Genomic DNA, 20,617 nt, shown 5'->3' with positions numbered 1-20,617 from the left:
AAGCAACACCACGGGCAAAGGAAGAAAAAGAAAAAAAAGGAGGAAGTCGAGACAGGCGAATCGAGCTTGGTCAAGAATCGGCTGGAGGTCGAGAGGCAGGAGGTCGAGAGGTAGATAGAGAGGCAGGAGGTCGAGAAGCAGGAGGTCGAGAGGTAGATAGAGAGGCAGGAGGTCGAGAGGTAGAGCGAGAGGCAGGAGGTCGAGAGGCAGGAGGTCGAGAGGCAGGAGGTCGAGAGGCAGGAGGTCGAGAGGCAGGAGGTCGAGAGGCAGGAGGTAGAGAGGCAGGAGGTCGAGAGGCAGGAGGTCGAGAGGAGATGAGAGGCAGGAGGTCGAGAGGCAGGAGGTAGAGAGGCAGGAGGTCGAGAGGCAGGAGGTCGAGAGGCAGGAGGTCGAGAGGTAGATAGAGAGGCAGGAGGTCGAGAGGTAGGTCGAGAGGCAGGAGGTCGAGAGGCAGGAGGTAGAGAGGCAGGAGGTCGAGAGGTAGATAGAGAGGCAGGAGGTCGAGAGGCAGGAGGTCGAGAGGCAGGAGGTCGAGAGGCAGGAGGTCGAGAGGTAGATAGAGAGGCAGGAGGTCGAGAGGTAGATCGAGAGGCAGGAGGTCGAGAGGCAGGAGGTCGAGAGGCAGGAGGTCGAGAGGCAGGAGGTCGAGAGGCAGGAGGTCGAGAGGCAGGAGGTCGAGAGGCAGACCGAGAGGGTCGACCAGCGTCCCAGCTTCACCCTCCTCTCCCTCCCTCCCCCCCCCAAAAAAAAGGGGGGGACAAAAAAGATGAAAGAAGAAAGAGATAAAGAAAGAAAGAAAAAAAGGAGAAAAGAAAGAAAGAAAGAAAGAAAGAAAGAAAAAAAAAGAAAAAAAAAGAAAAAAGAAAGAAAAAAAAATATATATATACCACAACTCTCTTATCTTTTCTACATTCTTCCCTATTTACGTTTTTTTTTTCCCTTCCCTTCCCCCACTCCTCCCCACCCACACTCCCTTCCTCCCCCCCCTTACCTTCTATCTTACTCTGGTCTCCCCTACCCCTCTCCCCCCTCCCCCCTTCCCCCCCTCCCTTCCCCTCGAGTGCCAACAGAGGCCACGTGGGATACTAACTACCCCCTCCCCCTACCATCTCCCTCCCTCCCCCCTCCCCTTTCTCCTTCGATTACCTACAGGAATACTTTACACAACGCCTCCCCCCTCCTTCCCCTCCCCCTCCCTCTCCTTCTCCCCCTCCTTCTCCTTCTTCTCCACCCACCACCCCTTCTCCACGCCTTCCTCTCTCTCTCCCCTTTTTAAGCCTCATTCCCCATTATTTTCCTCCTCCTCCTTCTCTCCTTCTCCCCCCTCCTCTCTCCCCCTTTCAAGTCTCACCCCCCACCACCCCTCCTCCCCCTACCCTACCCTCACCCCCCCATCCCTTCCCCCTTTCCCCTCCCCCTCCTTCTTCCCTCCCCCCCTACCCTACCCTCACTCCCCTTTCCCCTACCTCAGTTTTCCCCTCTTTTTAGCATCATTGTATGGACTGAGTGACCCACGAAAAAAAGGAAAAGGATTGATTTACTATTTTTATTTTTTCGTTTTTTCGTTTTTTTTCGAAAAAAGAAAAGGATTAATTTACTTTTTTTTTAAAGAAGTGATCTGCTGACGGAGTTGCTGACGAAGGAGCTGATCAGGATTTTTTATGCCGAAAAAATGCGAAGGAAAATAATGAGCGTTGTACGGTTTCTTTTTTTTCTCTTTCTCTTTCTCTTTCTCTCTCGCTCGCTCTCTCTCGCTCGCTCTCTCTCGCTCGCTCTCTCTCGCTCGCTCTCTCTCGCTCGCTCTCTCTCGCTCGCTCTCTCTCGCTCGCTCTCTCTCGCTCGCTCTCTCTCGCTCGCTCTCTCTCGCTCGCTCTCTCTCTCTCTCTTTCTCTCTCTTCTCTCTCTTTCTCTCTTCTCTCTCTCTCTCTCTCTCTTTCTCTCTCTCTCTCTCTCTCTCTCTCTCTCTCTCTCTCTCTCTCTCTCTCTCTCTTCTCTCTCTCTCTCTCTCTCTCTCTCTCTCTCTCTCTTTCTCTCTCTCTCTTTCTCTCTCTCTGCCTGTTTATGAATTCATTATTTTCTCCGTTTTTTTTTCTTTCTTTCTTTTTCTCTCCTTTCTCTAGTCTGCATGTCATTTTCTCCCTTTCGTTTTTTTAAATCTCGGTCTGTCTGTCTGTCTGTCCCTCTCTCAATGTCTGTCCGTCTCTCTCTCATACTCTCCCTCCCTCTCCTCTCTCCTCTTCCTTCTCTCTGCCCCTCCTTCTCCTCACCCTTCTCTCTGCTTCCCCCTTCTCCCTCCCTCTCCTTTCTCTTTCTTCCCCCTCTCCCTCTCCCTCCCTCTCCTCCCCCCCCCCAACCAATACAATACGATTCACAAACATCAATTGATTTTTATTATTTACACACAAACAACAGAGCAACACTGATTGCAAGAAACCAAACGCCCGGCGAGATAATATCAATTGTTCGCAATCACTTTACTCCATTTAAAGCCATTTGATTGCATTGAGATGATGCAGTTGGAAATGCATTCAATAATTTATATGCCTTATATTTCTCTTTCATTTATATTATCATTATTATTTATTTATTAATTTATTTATCTATTTATCTATATATTTATCTATTTATCTATTATTATTTTACTTTGTTTTTTATGTTTTAATGACTGTCTAGCGATTTTTTTTTTTTTTTTTTTTTTGCGGTTTTCTACTCTGTCTCTGCTATTCCTCTTTCGTGTATATATATATTTTTCTCTTTCGTGTACTTATCATTTCCCAGTTTCTCTTTCCTCTATTCTTTCGCCTTTATTCGTTTATTTTCTTTCTTTTTATTTCTGTTTTGTTTATTCTTATTTTTATTTATCCTTCATTGTGTTTCGTTTTCGTTTTCTTTTATTTGTTTGTTTGTTCCTTTTTCTTCTTTTTTGTTTCTTTCTTTTTTTTTCTTTTCCTTTATCCTTTATTACATTTTTATCACTGTTTTTTTTTCTCCAGTTATTTATCCTAAGTATTGCCACACCTAGAAAATATGATTACGTCATCGCTGTCCGATTCCGTGGACGCTTTGTGAGATTATTCAAATAAACTGTTTATTTCACTTCTATATTGTATTTTTTTGTTTGTTTGTCTGTTCGTTTTTTCAGTTCAGTGTTCTCTTTGACAGCATTTGGTATTTTGTTTGATTTATTGGTAGTAAAGCTAAGAAAGGGATTATCATCTATTTTTTTTTTAATATATTTATGTATTTTTTGTACTTGTCCGAATACATTCATATATACATACACGCGCAAACACATACTCTCACTCTCGCTGACACACATACATACATACACACATGCATAAAATACATACATACACACACACACACAGACACAGACACACACACACACACACACACACACACACACACACACACACACACACACACACACACTAACACTCACACAAACACACATAAGCAAACAGTTCGACAAACGAACAGACAAAGAAACAGACAGACAAACAGACACACAGACAAACACAAGCTATAAAAACTCGACGCCAGTAACACCACCTCGCTAGTCTTTTCGTCCGCTCCCCTCCTCCCCCCTCCCCCCCTCGCTAAGACCGCGATGCGTAAACCTACGAAAAAACCCCTTTTTAACCCCCCCAACTCCCCCCCCCAACTCCACTCCCTCCCTCTTCTTCCTCTTCTTTCTTTCTCTCTTCATCTCTCTCTCCCCTACACTCCTGTTTTTTTCTATTTAATTATATTTTATCAGCCATGTACAAAAGATACATTCACATACATGTATACATACTTACAGTGTATTTATCTATTTATCTGTCTATCTGTCTGTCTACTTGTTTATCTATTTATCTATCTATATTTGTTTCTATTTCTCTGTCTGTCTGTCTGTCTCTCTCCCTCTGTCTGTCTACGTGTCTGCCTGTTTGCCTGTCTACCTGCCTACCTGCCTGCCTGCCTGTCTATCTGCCTATCTACCTATCTATCTATCTACCTATCTATCTATTTCCCTATCTATCTATCTATCTATCTACCTATCTATCTATCTCTATCTACCTATCTCCCTATCTATCTATCTATCTATCTATCTATCTGTCTCAAACCTTTTCCCCGAGAGTCTTTCGCTTGCGCTTGTCGACATTCGGATGTTTTTCTTTTTTCTTTTATTATTATTATTTTTTTATCTCCAGGAAATGTGTGCCGTTTGCGCACGTGTCTCGCCGGCTCCGTTATGTCACTGCTCGATGTGGGCGGTGAGCTGTTGCAGCGGCTGTGTGGGCGTTGTGCGGTGTGGGTGGGGAGGGAAAGGAGGGAGGGAGGGAGGGATGGAGGGAAGGAATGAGTGGTGGGGAGGAGAAAGGAGGGGGGGAGGGAGGAAGGAGTGGTGGGAGGGAAGGAGGGCGGGATGGAGGGAGGAAAGGGAGGGAGGGAGGGAAGGAAAAAGGAGTGGGTGAGGTGGGAAGGAGAAAGGAGGGAAGAAAGGAGGGAAGGAGGGAGGGAGGGAGGGAAGGGAAGGAGTGTGGGGAGGGAAAAGGAGGGGAGGAGGAGGAAGGGAGGAGAGGGAGGGACGGGAGGCGAGGGAGGGAGGGAAGGAGGGAGAGAGGGAAGGATGGAGTGGTGGGGAGGGAAGGAGGGAAGGAGGGAGGGAGGGAGCGAGGGAGGGAGGGAGGGAGAGAGGGAGGGAGATAGATGGATAAATTGATAGATACAGAGAGAGAGAGAGAGAGAGAGAGAGAGAAGATGAGGGAGAGAGAGAGAGAGAGAGATAGAGAGAGAGAGAGAGAGATTGAGATGAGAGAGAGAGAGAGCCACGGAAAGACAGGCAGACAGACAAACAGACAGTATCTCCATATGATCGTGTATGTTTGTATATGCGTTCACACACACACACACACAAACACAAACACACCCACACACACACACACACACACACACACACACACACACACACACACACACACACACACACATCCATTTAGCACAGGACCATTCACCCCCTACCCCCACCCCCTTGCAACAGCAATGCAATGGTTCTTCTCAACACACGCTACGGAGGGGGAGGGGGAGAGGGAAAAAAATAAAGTAAAGCGGGAGAAGGAGGGAGGGAAAGAGGGAGGAAAGGAAGGAGGGAGGGAGGGGGGGACGGAAAGGAGGGAAGGAGGGAGGGAAGGAGGGAGGGAAGAAAGGAGGGAGGGAGGGAGGGAGGGAGTGGAAAGAGGAGGGAAGAGGGAGGGAGGGGGGAGGAAAGGAGAAAGGAGGGAGGAAAGAGGAGGGAGAAAGTGAGGGAGGGAGGGAGGGAGGGAGGGAAAGGAGGGAGGGAGGGAAAGAGGGAGGGAAAGAAGTAGTGGTGGGGAGCGAGGGAGGGAGGGAGGGAGGGAGGAAAGGAAGGATGAAAGGAGGGAGGGATGAAAAGAGGAAAAGAATGGAGGAGGGAAAGAAAGAATGAATGAATGAAGGAAGGAAAGGAAGAATGAATGAATGAAATACGGAACGAAGGAAGGAAGGAAGGAGAGAGGGAGTGAGGCGCCTCTCCTCGCACTCTTTTCCACTTTAACAAACGGCCGTGTGTTTGCGTTATCTGACTGTAACGAAGTGGCGAGCGATGTGAGGCGTGATGTTTCTACTGTTCAATCTAGTGCTTCGTTGAACATGTGAACTGCAATTTTTTTTTTTTTTTTTTTTTTTTTTTTTTTTTTTTTTTTTTTTTTTTTTTTTTGTGGGTGGGGGGGGGGGGTGTGTGTGTTGTGTGTGTGTGGGTGTGTGTGTGTGTGTGTGGGTGTGTGTGTGTGTGTGTGTGTGTGTGTGTGTGTGGGTGTGTGTGTGTGTGTGTGTGTGCGTGTGTGTGTGGCAGAAATAAGAGAGGAAGAGAGAGAGAGAGAGAGAGAGAGAGAGAGAGAGAAGAGAGAGAGAGAGAGAGGAGGGACGAGAGAGAGAGAGAGAGATGAGAGGAGAGAGAGAGAGAGAGAGAGAGAGAGGAGAGAGAGAGAACCGACGAGAGAGAGAGAGAGAGGAGAGAGAGAGAGAGAGGAAAGAGACGAGAGAGAGAGAGAGAAGAGACGAGAGAGAAGAGAGAGAGAGGAGAAAGAGAGATGAGAGAGAGAAGAAAGAGAAGAGAGCGGCGGAGAGAGAGAGAGAGAGAGAGAGAGAAGAGAGAGGAGGAGAGAGAGAGAGAGAGGAGAGAGAGAGAGAGAAAGATGAGAAGAGGAGCGAGGAGCGATGAGAGAAAGAGAAAGAAGAGAGAGAGGGAAAGAGAGAGAGAGAGGAGAGAGAGACAGGAGAGAGAGCGAGAAAGAGAGAGAGCAAAGAAAAGATGAGGAATCCCGAGGGAGATGAGAGAAAGAAGAGAGAGAGAAAGAAAGAATGAAGATAAGAGAGAGAAAGAAGAAAGAAGACTGAAGACGAGAAGAAAGAAAGAGAGAGAGAGAGAGAGAGAGAGAGAGTATGTGTTTCGCAACCTAAGGATAAGCCCCTTCCCCTCTACCACAGAATCCCCCTCCCCCACCACAGTGCCCCCCCCACCTTCCCCTTATCCCCCCCTCCCCCCCCCCCCCCCCCCCCCGACGTCCTTTGAGGTAAAGGGATCACAGCGTCCTTTCTGTCGTTGTTATGGCAGCGCAGTTTCTGTTGTGTCCTTGGCATTGTCTGTTTGTTTGTGTCTCTGGTGTTGTTGTTGTTTGTTGTTTGTGTGTTGCAATTGTTGTTGCATCTATCTCTCACCCTACTATTTCTCATTCTCCCTCTCCTTCCCCTCTTTCCCTTTCTCTCTCTATTTCTCTTTCTCTCTCTTTTTCTTTCTCTTTCTTTCCTTCTCTCTCGCCTTCTCTTTTCCTACTCTCTTCCCCTCCCTCTCCTTCTCTCTCCCTCTTTCCCTCCCTTCCTCTCTCCCTCCCTCCCTCCCTTCCTCTCTCCCTCCCTCCCTTCCTCTCTCCCTCCCCTTCTTCTTTCTCTCTCTCCCTCCCTCTTTCCCTCCCTTCCTCTCTCCCTCTTTCCTCCCTTACTCTCTTCCTCTTTCCCTCCCTTCCTCTCTCCCTCTTCCCCCTTCCTCTCTCCCTCTTCCCTTCCCTTCCTCTTTCCCTCCTATCCCGCCCTCCCTCCCTCCCTTCCTCTCTCCCTCCCTCCCTCCCCTAGTCTCTATCTCCCCACTAATTTGCAGCCAAACGAATTCTCAGTCACAATCTTCAAGCTGCATGGATAACACTCCGCCTCTCTCTGTTGCACATGCATGGCAAACTGGAACATTCAATAACAATGAGAAAAATGGGGGGGGGAAAGGAGAGAGAGAGAGGGGGGGGGGAGGAAGGGAGGGAGGGAGGGAGGGAGAGAGAGAGAGGGAGAGAGAGGAGAGAGAGAGGAGAGAGAGAAAGAGGTGAGAGAGAGAGAGAAAGAGGTGAGAGAGAGAGAGAAAGAGGTGAGAGAGAGAGAGAAAGAAGTGAGAGAGAGAGAGAGAGGAGAAAGAGGTGAGGAGAGAGAGAGATTAGGTGAGAGAGAGAGAAAGAGGTGAGGGAGAGAGAGAGAAAGAGGTGAGGGAGAGAGAGAGAAAGAGGTGAGAGAGAGAGATAAAGAGGTGAGAGAGAGAGAGAAAGAGGTGAGAGAGAGAGAAAGAGGTGAGAGAGAGAGAGAGAGAAAGAGGTGAGGGAGAGAGAGAGAAAGAGGTGAGGGAGAGAGAGAGAAAGAGGTGAGAGAGAGAGAGAGAGAAAGGGTGAGAGAGAGAGAAGAGGTGAGAGAGAGAGAAAGAGGTGAGAGAGAGAGAGAGAAAGAGGAGAGAGAGAGAGAGAGAGGTGTAGAGAGAGAGAGAGAAAGAGGTGAGAGAGAGAGAGAAAGGTGTGTGTGTGAGAGAGAGAAAGGTGTGTGTGTGAGAGAGAGAGAAAGGGTGTGTGTGAGAGAGAGAGAAAGGTGTGTGTGTGTGGTGTGTGTGTGTGTGTGTGTGAGAGAGCGAGAGGAGAGATTGAGATCGAGAAACCGGAGAGAGAGATGGAGAGAGAGAGAGAAGAGAGAGAGGAGAGAGAGAGCGAGAGAGAGGAGAGAGAGAAAGAGAAAGAGAAAGCGAGGGATGAGAGAGAGAGAGGGTCGAGATGAGAGAGAGAGAAAGAGGGCCGAGAAAGACAGGAAAGAGAAAGAGAGAAAGAACAGAGAAAGAGAGAAAGAGAGAGCTAGAGAAAGAAAGAGAGAAAGAGCTGGAGAAAGAGAGAAAGAGAAAGAGAGAACAACGCGAGAACTGAGGAAAGAGGAAAGAGGGGGAGAGCGAGGGATGACGAGAGAAGAGAGGAGAGAGAGAGAGAGGAGATGAGAGAGAGAGGAGAGAGCGACTGAGAGAGAGAGAGGAGAGAGAGAGAGAGAGAGAGAGAGAGAGAGAGATGAGGAGAGAGAGAGATGAGGAGAGAGACGACGAAGAGAGAGAGGAGAGAAGAGAGAGAGAGAGTACGAGAGAGAGAGAAAGAGAGAGCGGAGAGAGAGAGAAAGAGAAAGAGAAAGAGAGAGAGAGAGAGAGAGCGAGAAAGCGAAAAAAGAGAGAGAGAGAGAGAGAGAGAGTAGAGAGAGAGAGAGAGCGAGAAAGGAGAAAGAACGAGAGAGAGAGGAGAGAGAGAGAGATGAGAGGAGGAGAGGAGAGAGAGAGAGAGAGAGAGAGAGAGAGAGAGAGAGAGAGAGAGAGAGAGAGAGAAAGAGAGAGAGAGATTGAGAGAGTATATCTTGGTCGGCGCTTGACTCAAATATTTAGCGATGGAATCCAAAGCTATTTCTGTTTTCTTTAACGTTTCACTTTTTTTCCTAATTTCATTTCCTTTTCTTGTGGTTCTGTATTATTTTATGTTATTGTTTTTTTATCATTATTATTTTATTTCCTGTTGTATGGACATCGCTCATATCCTGCCAGCAATTACACACACACACACACACACACACACACACACACAAACACACACACACACACATACACACACACACACACACACACACACACACACACTCACACACAGATAAACACACAAACCGATAAACACAAACACACACCCACACAGATAAACAAACACACACACACACACACACTCACATATAAACACACACACCGACAAACACAAACACACACAAAGTAGCGACGGCCTGGGTGTATCTCCCACCACACAGGCACCGACCGCCGCGCTACCGGCTGGCTCCCGGGCTGGCACTCTCTGGCACTGGCACCCACCCGGCTTGGCACTCGTCCAGCGTTGTATTCTCGCTCGATCCCAACCCTGAACTTCAAGCCCGGTGTCCGCCCGCCCACACCTCCCGCCGCCCGCAAGTATATAGAGATACAGGGATAGAGATACAGATAGATATAAATATAGATATGAATCACACATGTTTGCGTAAATTATCAGACAGGCATAAATACAAACAGAAAGAGAGGGAGAAGGAGAGAAGGAGAGAGGGGGGAGGGAGGGAGGGAGGGAGGACGAGAGAGAGAAAGGAGAGAGGAGAAAGGAGTTGAGAGAGAGAAAGGAGAGAGAGAAAAAGGAGAGAGAGAGAAAAGAAAGAGCAAGAGAGAGAGAGAAAGAGCAAGAGAGAGAGAGAAAGAACAAGAGAAAGAGAAAGAGAAAGAGAAAGAGAGGGAGAGAGAGAGAAAGAGAGAGAGAGAAAGAGAAAGAGCGAGAGAGCCAGACACACCCTCTCTTTAATGTTGCTACCTTCGCCTCCAAATTCCACCAAGGCGATTCGACCGGCTCTTAAATCCCGAATCTCAGCCTCGATGTCTTGCCTTCGTATAAATCTAAATATCGGTTTTAAGTACTAAAATTAAATGTCACATTTCGCATCGTAAATCCCTTTTCACTCGCAATATACATATATATATATATATATATACATATATATATATATACATATATATATATATACATATATATATATATACTATATATATATATATATATATATATATATATATATATATATATAATACATATATATATACATATACATATATAATATATACTATATATATATACATATAATATATTAATATAACATATATATATAATATATATACATATATATGTATAACCAATTAACACATATATATATACATATACTATACATATATATACATATATACGTATATACATTATTATATACATATATATATACATATATATAATACAATAATATGTACATATATATATATAAATATATTATATATACATAATATATATAGACAATATATACATATATATATTATACATATATATACATATATATATATATATATATATTACATATATAACATTACATATATATTTGTATATAACAAAAGCATCACAACATGAAAAACTAAGTATCATGCTGTGGACCACGGCGCTCAGATATGAACATACGTTAAAGAAGAATACATACATATATATGACATATATATACATACATATATATGATACATATAATATAAATATATATACATCTATATTACATAGATATACAATATTACACATATATATACATATATATACATATATACATACATATATAAACATATAATACCTACATATATATACAGATATACAACATATATTACATATATAATACATATATATATAGATATATATACATATATATATACATTATATATATTTATACATATATATACATATAATTATAGATATTTATACATATATGTATATACATATGTAATATTATACATTATATATACATATATCTATATTTATACATTATATATATACATATCTATTTATTTATACCTAATATAAATACCTTATATATATATTTATACATATATATACATATATATATATATTTATACATATATATACATATATATATATTTATACATATATATACATATATGAATGAGAATGATTACCTAAAAAGATAACACCGGCACTCTCCGTGGAAAGGAACTGGGGACCCTACCACGTACTCACTCCAAGAGCATCACAACATGAAACTAAATTAAGTATCCTGCTGTGACCACGGCGGCCAAAACAGAATCCTACCGTTAAAAGAAGATATATTTATACATATATATACATATATATATTTATACATACGCATACATACATGTATATATATACATGCATATACATACATACATATATACATGTATATACATACATATATACATGTATATACATACATATATACATGTATATGCATACATATATACATGTATATACATACATATATACATGTATATGCATACATATATACATGCATATGCATACATATATACATGCATATACATACATATATACATGTATATACATACAAATATACATGTATACATATATACATACATTTATATAAACATGCATATATACATATACATACATACATATATATAAACATACATATATACATATACATACATACATATATATATAAATATGTAAACATACATACATACATATACATACATACATACATATATATAAATATGTAAACATACATACATACATATACATACATACATACATATATATATATATATATATAAATATGTAAACATACATACATACAAATACATACATATATACAATATATATAGATATATATATAGATCTATATATATATATAGATAATATATAAATATGTAAACATACATACATACATACATACACAGACTACATATCATGTAGATATATAATATATCTATATATAATATAGATAGCTATATATATATATATATATATATATATATATACATGTATATACACATACACATATTTATCCCCATGAATTTCTTCCTTGTCTCAGCTATCCCATTTCACCGTTCCAGCCTCAGTTTCAGCTGGAGAAAAATTCCTAATTCAGAAGCAAGTGGGGGGGTGAGGGGTTGGGGGTTGGGGGGTTTAAAAAAGGGGGTTGGGGTGGGGGTAGGGGGTGGGGGGGGGGGGGTGGGGGGTAGGGGTGCGGGGTCGGGGGGTGGGGTGGGGGGGCCGGGGGGGAAAAAGGGGTGAGGCGGGGGAGGGTTGGGGGGGGGGGGGGGGGGGGGCAAATGGGGGGGGAGTAAAAGGGGGAAAGGGGGGAAGGGGAAGGTGGCAAAGGTGGGGAATGAAAGGTAGGGGGGGGGAGAGAAGGGGGGAAGGGCGGGAAAGGGGGTGGGGGTGAGGGGGGGGGGGGGTGGGGGAAAAAAGGGGTGATGGGGGGGGGGGGCGGGGGGGGGGGGGTAGGGCGAGGGGGGAAAGGGGGGGGGGGGGGAAAGGGGGGGGGGCGGGGGGGGGTAAGAGGGGGAAAAAAAAAAAGGGCGAGGTGGGGGTGGGTGGGTGGGGAGGGGAAAAAAAAATTTTCCCAAAAATGGATCTGGTAACTTTCGAACAATTAAAAAAATTTCTAAAAAATTCCCCGGAATTACGTTTTTCCCCTCGCTCTAAAAATTAAAAATATGGTAAAAATAATTACCAGGTTCAACATGAACCCCTTTAAAAAGGGAAAACCTCTCTTACCTTCTCAACTAGAAGATAGTAATAATTTTAATAAAATATAACAATAATCGATAAAAAATAAATAATGCAGTCTGTAAAAATATTTAAAATGATGGGACAAAATTGATCTACCAAGCCCCAACTATAACATCATGTCCCATTTCTTTTGCCACCAAAGGATTACCCATTACCGCTGTTTACAAATGCGACGCTAAAGCCATGATTTCGGCTTTGGTTGGAGTTAACAATCTCTGATTACCTGCATTTCAGGATTTTTAAAAAAATCGCACAAAATTGCAATACATATTTCCAATATTAACTGAAGTGCAAACATTATCATCGTTAATGAACAAGTTACAGACATTCTTAATCCGAAGTCAAGGCTTCATCATCGCATTCGAACGGTATGCGGTAATGGCGGCAAACAGACGGCCGAAACCACCGTAAAAGAACCCACTTGTAATTAAATTTGTCCGGACCGACGGCCAGGTGTCTCGGCTGACTGCTGCAGTAGTAGAGATTCCTGTCGTCTTCGGGAATGCAGTCTACATCGTGGAAAGCATAGCAGTCCCACGGGCCTTCTGCTTGTGCGTGTTTGTACCCGATGTTCAGCAGCTTCGCCTTGTTGAAGATTTTGTTAGCTGTAGAGGGAGAGATGGGTGAAGGGAAGGGTTGTGGTTTTAATTGAAATGATGGGGAGGAGGCTGGAGGTTGAAGTCGTGGGTGGGTGTGTGGGCTGGCGGGTGGGTTTCGTGTGGGCTGGCGGGTGGGTTTCGTGTGGGCTGGCGGGTGGGTTTCGTGTGGGCTGGCGGGTGGGTTTACACGGGCTGGCGGGTGGGTTTCGTGTGGGCTGGCGGGTGGGTATGTGGCAGTGTTCTGTGGTGGTGGTGGGCAGGTGACCCTACCTGAGTGGGTAGGGTAATTATGGTGGTGAAGATGCGGTTGTGTGGTGGTGGTATTTGGGTTGGTCGCTGGTTGGCGGTTTGCATTAATGAATGAGCCACGTGATTCTAATGTGTGTGTGTTCTCGAAGTACTCGTTAGTGCGACGGCCAGTTAATACCGGGAATTTAGACTGGGAGAAAGACAGTACATCAAGGACCGAACTTGCTGTTGCCATTGTAGTTGTTGTAGATGATGTTGTAGATGTAGATGTTGTAGATGATGTAGATGCTGCTGCTGCTGGGACTAAGAATTTTAGGTTTTAGAAGTGTCGTTTTGCGGGACAATTGTATGGGATGCATTGTGTGTGGTGTGTGTGTGTGTGTGTGTGTGTGTGTGTGTGTGTGTGTGTGTGTGTGTGGTGCGTGCGTGCGTGCGTGCGTGCGTGCGTGCGTGCGTGCGTGCGTGCGTGCGTGTGCGTGTGCGTGTGCGTGTGCGTGTGCGTGTGTGTTTTGGATAGTATTGTGAAATATCACTTTTATTACATTAGCTGCTAGAGTCGGAGAAACCCATATTTTACAGCCCTTGTGTACCGTGTTTGGGGGAGAATTCGTTTTCTGATCAATATGCTAATAAAACATCGAAAAGAAAGATAGGGAAACAAATCACGTTCTACTGAAGGAGACTTTTCCTGCGTATTAGGTCATATGGATACAATTTTAACAAGATCATCCTTATAATCACATTTTCCTGCTTTCCCTCCGTTGTTTCGTTTTCAATGTGTTTGGCATATTTTTTTTCGTTTATTGCATTTGTGACAAAACATAAGATTAATAAACTGGCTTCTTTCGAAATGATATTTCTTTTCCCGGACTGCGATAATTTAGGATGGTATTGCCCCCCCCCCCCTCTCTCTAATCATATAAATTAGCATAGTTTCACCAAGCAGGAAATGCATATTTACGCATTTTTCTGCAATATCATACCATACTCGCTTTACACATAGATGGCGTCACAAGTGCTTAATCACCAAGAAGTCAATTACTAGTAATATCTAGCACCCCTGCTTACCTTTTTATTGTTGCTTTTAGTATCGTTAAGAACATAAACATAATGTCAACAATAATAACAACAACATCGGTATTAATGGCATAAAAAACAATGTCAACAACAACATCGATATTAATGGCATAGAAAAATCAAGGGAACGTGGAATCAATTCGAGGACAGGTATGCCTACTAAGTGACCCCCTGGTGAGCACTTGTAGAACCATCTAAATGAAAACGACAGTAGACAGTGTGCTTAGGCAGTGTGATAATTCTGGTTAATTTGGAACTGTAATTATTCCTCCCTTCCCTCTGTTCTCTCTCTCCCTTTACATCACTGTCCATCATTTACATCTATGTACGCCTCCTTTCTCTTTCATCTTCCTTCCACTATAACTAATTGGGTAAAAGTTTTGGATTGGAATCAGATCTTGGTGTCGAATCTTTCTCCCTTTCCTTCTCCTCCTCCTCTCTCTCTCCTCCCTCTATCCCGCTCACTACTTCTGACTATCTCCCTACCTCCTTTCCCTCCTTCCCTCTATCCTCTTTCCCTGCTCTTTCCGTCCTACCCTCTCTTCTCCTCCCCTCCTACCCTCCCTCCTTCCCCACTCCTACCCTCTCTCCTCCACTTTTACCCTTTTTACCCTCCTCCTTTCCTCTAACCCTCCCTATTCCATTCCTCCTCCTTCCCTTCTTCCCAATGAACACATACCTGTCTGTTCCACGATATAGATGGTATAATTTAGCAATTGGCGCTGGAGAAACGGATGCATGTGGCTCAGAAATGGACCCATCTATGTGCATGTAGGAAAAAAAACAGTGGTTAAGATTAGGACAAGACGGTTAATTCATCTTAATGTAAAGTGTAAGGTAAGTACAGATATAAATGATTGGATGGCAGATGTAAATTTTAGGGAAAGAGGGAGTAGGGCAAGGGGAGGGGGAAGGGGAAAACAAAACGTGGGATAGAGAGGAAGAGAGGGAGAGAGAAAAGAGAAGAGAGAGAGAGAGGAGAGAGGGGGCGAGAGAGAGAGAGAGAGAGAGAGAGAGAGAGAGAGAGAGGGGGGGGGAGTGAGGGCGGGAGAAGAAGAGAAAAGGAAAGACAGAAGATAGACACTCAGTTTATGCTAGTCTACATAAACACATCATCATCACCGGCGGCGCATAGCCGTATCCACCCTTCGTTTCCACCTATGAGCGTCCCTCAGGGCGAGCCGCCAGGTAGGGGTCCTGCACATCTCTAGCTTTTCACGACAGGTTTGATCGATCTGTCCAAGCCACGACTTCCTAGGTCATCCCACAGGCCTACTCCGGCCAGGATTGTCTCGAATAGAGACAATCTGGTGGGCAGGATCATCCTGTGGGAAACGAGCTAGGTGGCCGTAGAGCCTGAGCTGGCGATCGCACCAGTTGAGCACATGGTCCCGCTAACTGTACCCCGTGATCCGGAGCAAGGACCTGTTACAAAAGGCATCAAGACGAGATTCCAAAGCACAAGACAGCGTCCAGCGTATAGTAAAATTGGCAGTATCAGGGCCTTGAAGACACGTAACTTGGTCCTTCTGCAATGGTACCGACATCTCCAAATACTCTTGTTGAGAGATTTCATGACCCTGCTACAAGGCCAATCCGTCTGCTGACTTCCTGTCTGACAGCCCAGTGTCATGAACTGCACTACCAAGGTATATAAAGCTCTATGTGACCTATTTGTTCTCACCGCAAGCACATACCGACTGAACTGGATATCCTAGTAGGCCCCAAAAGTCCTGGATCTCGGTCTTGGTCCAGGCGACCTCTAGCTCCAGGGGCTTCGCTTTATTGTTAAATGCATCAAGAGCCACCACTAGGGTTTCCAGAGACTCAGAATTGCAACATCATCAGCAAAGTCAAGGTCGGTAACCTCGACATTGCCCGGCGTTGCTCCACAGTGGCATTGGACAGTAACTCTACCCAGTATCCAGTCCATGCAAGTGTTGGAAAGTGTTGGTGCACAACCGTGCCTCACTCCTGAACTAACAGAGAAGCTCGACAGGCCCCCACACTTTACAGCACTTTCATTACCAGATACAGGCTTGCTATTAATCCAAAAACCCTTGTTGGATTCTTAGTCTGAGGATCCCCAGAGTGTTTTGCGATGCACGTATCAAACCCTTCTTGGGGGTTATATAAGCTGCAAGCAGCCCACGCCGAACTCACGCGGCGCTCTACATGACTCGAAGGCCGGCAGGTTTTAAAACACGGACCATAAATTAACCCCACAAATCCCGTAAAATTAAAACTATAAAATAAATACATAAATAAATAAAGAAAATACACACCGATAAAGAGAAAACAGAAAAAGAACAGGAAAACAAAACACCGAACCATGGCCTCTCTGTCCCTGAACGGCACCACAATGGCCACTCTCCAAGGGGCCACGCAGTCCCGCGGCCACCAACTCCCTCCTTCAGGCTTTGGGCCCAATTTGGCCTGGGTTTCGGCTTGGTTATCGGTTTTACACCCTCACGCAAGCAATGATGGGGAGGGAAACTAAAAGGGATAAGGTAAACTGATTATGATTATGATGAAAATAATAATGATAACAATAATATTGATAATCACATTGTTAATATCCATCAGCAATTACGATTGTAAAAAATGATGGTGATGATTATGATAACAATAACAATAAGAATAATATCAATAACAGAGATGATGATGATAACCAATACTATTCGAAAACAATGTGAAAAAAACAAGAATTATAATCATAGTTATACTGAATACACAAATACAACAAAACTAGAATGAACAGCACCTCCATTAAGGAAACAGAAAGTTAGTTAGAAATCGTACTCGAGAATATATGAGGTTTATTTCATCCCTATTTTCTGCCAGTCTGTGACCAAGAAACAAGTTAAAGAAACACTGGACGATGCCCGCATTCAGGAAACAAATGTTAAAACAGACTGTTATCCTTATTTTCAGTCTACAGACAGTGGGTTGACCGAGAAAAAAAATCATACGCTGAATTAAACCTCAGTGCATTTCTCTTTTAATTGTATAATTTCATACAAGATTATATGCGTTTAATAAATATTAATATAGCATTAAACATAGAGTATATGCTATACATACATAGATGTATATGCATATACGTACATAGATGTATATGCATATACATCAATGATGTAATGATATACAACATAGATAATATGCATTACTACATAATTTTATGCATTTACATGATAGTATATATGCATATCATACATGATATATATGAATTTATTTTCACAGATGTATATGCATTTTCATTTTCATAGTATTATGCATTACATACATAGATATACAGCATATGCAAATAGATAACAGCATATTTATACATAATATGAATTTCAACATATATAGTATATGCATAATAACATGTTTTGCATACATATATATGTTATACATACAAATTTAGATAAATACAAATATATGATATACATTTCAAATATATGCAAACATACAAAATATGCATATAAAACATATCATGCATATACTTAACATTACATATAGAATACAATAATATACATTAGCAATAATTTAAATACATAATATTACAATCATATAGCATATACATTAATATACAATATGAATATAATATACATATAGAAAACATATACATATACATATATGCATTACTATAATATATTCATATACATAATATATATGTATATACATTATATGCTATACATTATAGATATACATATACATATATAGCATTACAAACATAATTTTTGCAATTTCAATACATAATAGCTAACATATACATATATAGCATATACAATACATAATATGCATATACATAAATATTATGATATACTTTCATATAAGCATAACATATTTCATATAAAAAAGCATTTTTACAATACATATATATGCATATACATATAATATTATGCATATAAAATTTCATATATATGCAATACATTAATATATATGCTATACATATATATGCTAACATTACATAATAAAATGCAATACATATAATAGCAATACATTAATATGATTACATTATTAGGGAATACAATTATATGATAAATATATATATAGCAATAATATATATAATATGCATATCATATATATGCATAACATATATAATATATATGCATATACCATATTAATATATGCATAACATAATTAATATTGCATATACATATATTATATTGCATTATACATAATATATATGCATATACATACTAATAGCATTTTTACATATATATATGCATAAATACAATATATGCAATACATACATATATAGCATATCATACAATATATGCATATACATACATATATTGCATATACAAATATATTATATAATTTTAAAATATATTATATATATATATTATAGCTATACATACATGCATATCAACAATAATACATATATTTTATATATAATATATAATATATTATTAATATATATTATATATATATATGAAACATAATTATAAATATTATAAAGTATTAATATATTATATATATTATATATATAAATGCATAACTACATATATTATAAAGCATATAATACATATTATATAATATATATATAATTTATATATATATATAATTATGATATTAATATATCACATACATACATTACATGTATATGTACTATATACAATAAATACATAATATTTTGTAATTTTAAAATTAAAAACTACATATTTATATTACATACAATATACATATATATGTACATACATGCATATATACATATATATGTACATACATACATATATACATATATATGTACATACATACATATATACATATATATGTACATACATACATATACATGTACTGTACATATACATGTACTGTACATATATATGTACACACACACACACACACACACACACACACACACACACACACACACACACACACACACACACACACACACACACATATTAGGAGGAGGTGGAGGAGAGAGAGAGAGGAAGAGGAGGAGGTGGATGAGAGAGAGAGAGAGAGAGGAGGAGGTGGATGAGAGAGAGAGAGGGAGAGGAGGAGGTGGATGAGAGAGAGAGAGAGGAGGAGGTGGGGGAGAGAGGAAGAGGGGGAGATGGAGGAGAGAGGAAGAGGAAGAGGAACAGATGGAGAGAAGAAGAGGAAGAGGAGGAGATGGAGGAGAGGGGAAGAGGAGGAGATGGAGAAGGAGGAGGAAGAACAGAAGGAAGAGAAAGAAAAAGAAAAAATCTGTGTGTGTGTGTGTGTGTGTGTGTGTGTGTGTGTGTGTGTGTGTGTGTGTGTGTGTGTGTGTGTGTGTGTGTGTTTGTGTGGCATAAGTTTATCTCATATCACATAACTGTTATTACCAACTTGCGAAGGTAATACTATACCTAAAAAGTGTCTTATTTACAAATATTCTGTCCATTACATAGAAAAATTTCCTGTTAACACATGGCTGTGGGAAACAAGCTATACCAGCGAGACAGACCAACAGCCCATACTGAACATCTACGAACTTCCTCATTAACGAAACCCAAAGCCCCTTGACTCACTGACCGAGGCCTGGCGGAGGGAAGGGACAAGCGACGGTACCATTTGTCTCTCTAAAGGGAGGCTGTGTGTCTATGAGGCTCTCGACTGGAAAATAACGGTGTCTCACGATTTTGTCGTTGGTCGAGATCTGGAACCACGTTGTCACGACCATAACCGCTAACACAACAGCACTCTTGACATGGGCATACAGCCCTTGAGCCTGTGAAGGAAAGCAATTGATGTGTCACTATTCATGTTATTGTTTAGGGAGTAAGAAATGATGTGTTACTAAACACGACCTTTTGTCGTTCGGAGCTTCCGAAGCCATTTTCGAAACGGCAGTGTTTCGTCCTTTTAATAAATTTCCATGTTCTTTACGGAAAACTTGTTTATATATTTCTAGCCCCATTTTCTGATCTATTTCTCAGTTCATTACAAACCCTCGACTAACGTTTCCATAAACGTATAAACTTACCTTCTTTGAGCACAGAAGTACCATAACGAAGGGATGCAATCTCTCATTCTTAACACGTATCCAATATCTATATCAAAGGCACTTATTCCTATTCAGACAGGGCGTGTTGGTCCCCATTGTCCCGATATTTCAATTATATTAAAAATGCAGCATTTACACCCTGATCAAAATAGTTCCAAAGTCCCGTGCAACTGAGAGAGCGGAAGCCGACTCGACCGCGTGTGTGCGTGTGAGTGAGCCAAGCAGTGTGGCCATCTAAGACGTCCAGTGTTGCCATGTATTCAACTCTT

At 41.8% G+C, this 20,617-nt stretch overlaps 2 protein-coding genes across 2 annotated transcripts; both read right to left on the bottom strand.

Moving 5' to 3' along the window:
* Positions 1-70: 70 nt before the first annotated feature.
* LOC119596039 (repetitive proline-rich cell wall protein 2-like) lies at positions 71-12,607 on the bottom strand. Its single transcript, XM_037945139.1, has 2 exons — positions 12,552-12,607; positions 71-731 (listed from the first exon to the last, which is right to left on the bottom strand). Exons 1-2 carry the CDS (start codon positions 12,605-12,607, stop codon positions 71-73), a joined length of 717 nt encoding a protein of 238 aa, XP_037801067.1.
* A 163-nt stretch (positions 12,608-12,770) lies between these two features.
* Positions 12,771-20,351, bottom strand: LOC119596038 (beta-1,4-N-acetylgalactosaminyltransferase bre-4-like). The gene is made up of 5 exons (XM_037945137.1): positions 20,328-20,351; positions 19,980-20,072; positions 16,712-16,816; positions 15,060-15,141; positions 12,771-13,060 (listed from the first exon to the last, which is right to left on the bottom strand). The coding sequence occupies exons 1-5, from the start codon at positions 20,349-20,351 to the stop codon at positions 12,786-12,788; spliced, it is 579 nt and encodes a 192-aa protein (XP_037801065.1). The 3' UTR covers positions 12,771-12,785.
* Between the last annotated feature and the right edge of the window lie 266 nt (positions 20,352-20,617).

Source organism: Penaeus monodon, chromosome 37 (assembly GCF_015228065.2).
Source record: "Penaeus monodon isolate SGIC_2016 chromosome 37, NSTDA_Pmon_1, whole genome shotgun sequence".
NCBI lineage: Eukaryota > Metazoa > Arthropoda > Malacostraca > Decapoda > Penaeidae > Penaeus > Penaeus monodon.
The sequence above is the reverse complement of the archived record's forward strand: the minus strand, read 5'-3'. Positions and strand labels throughout refer to the sequence as shown.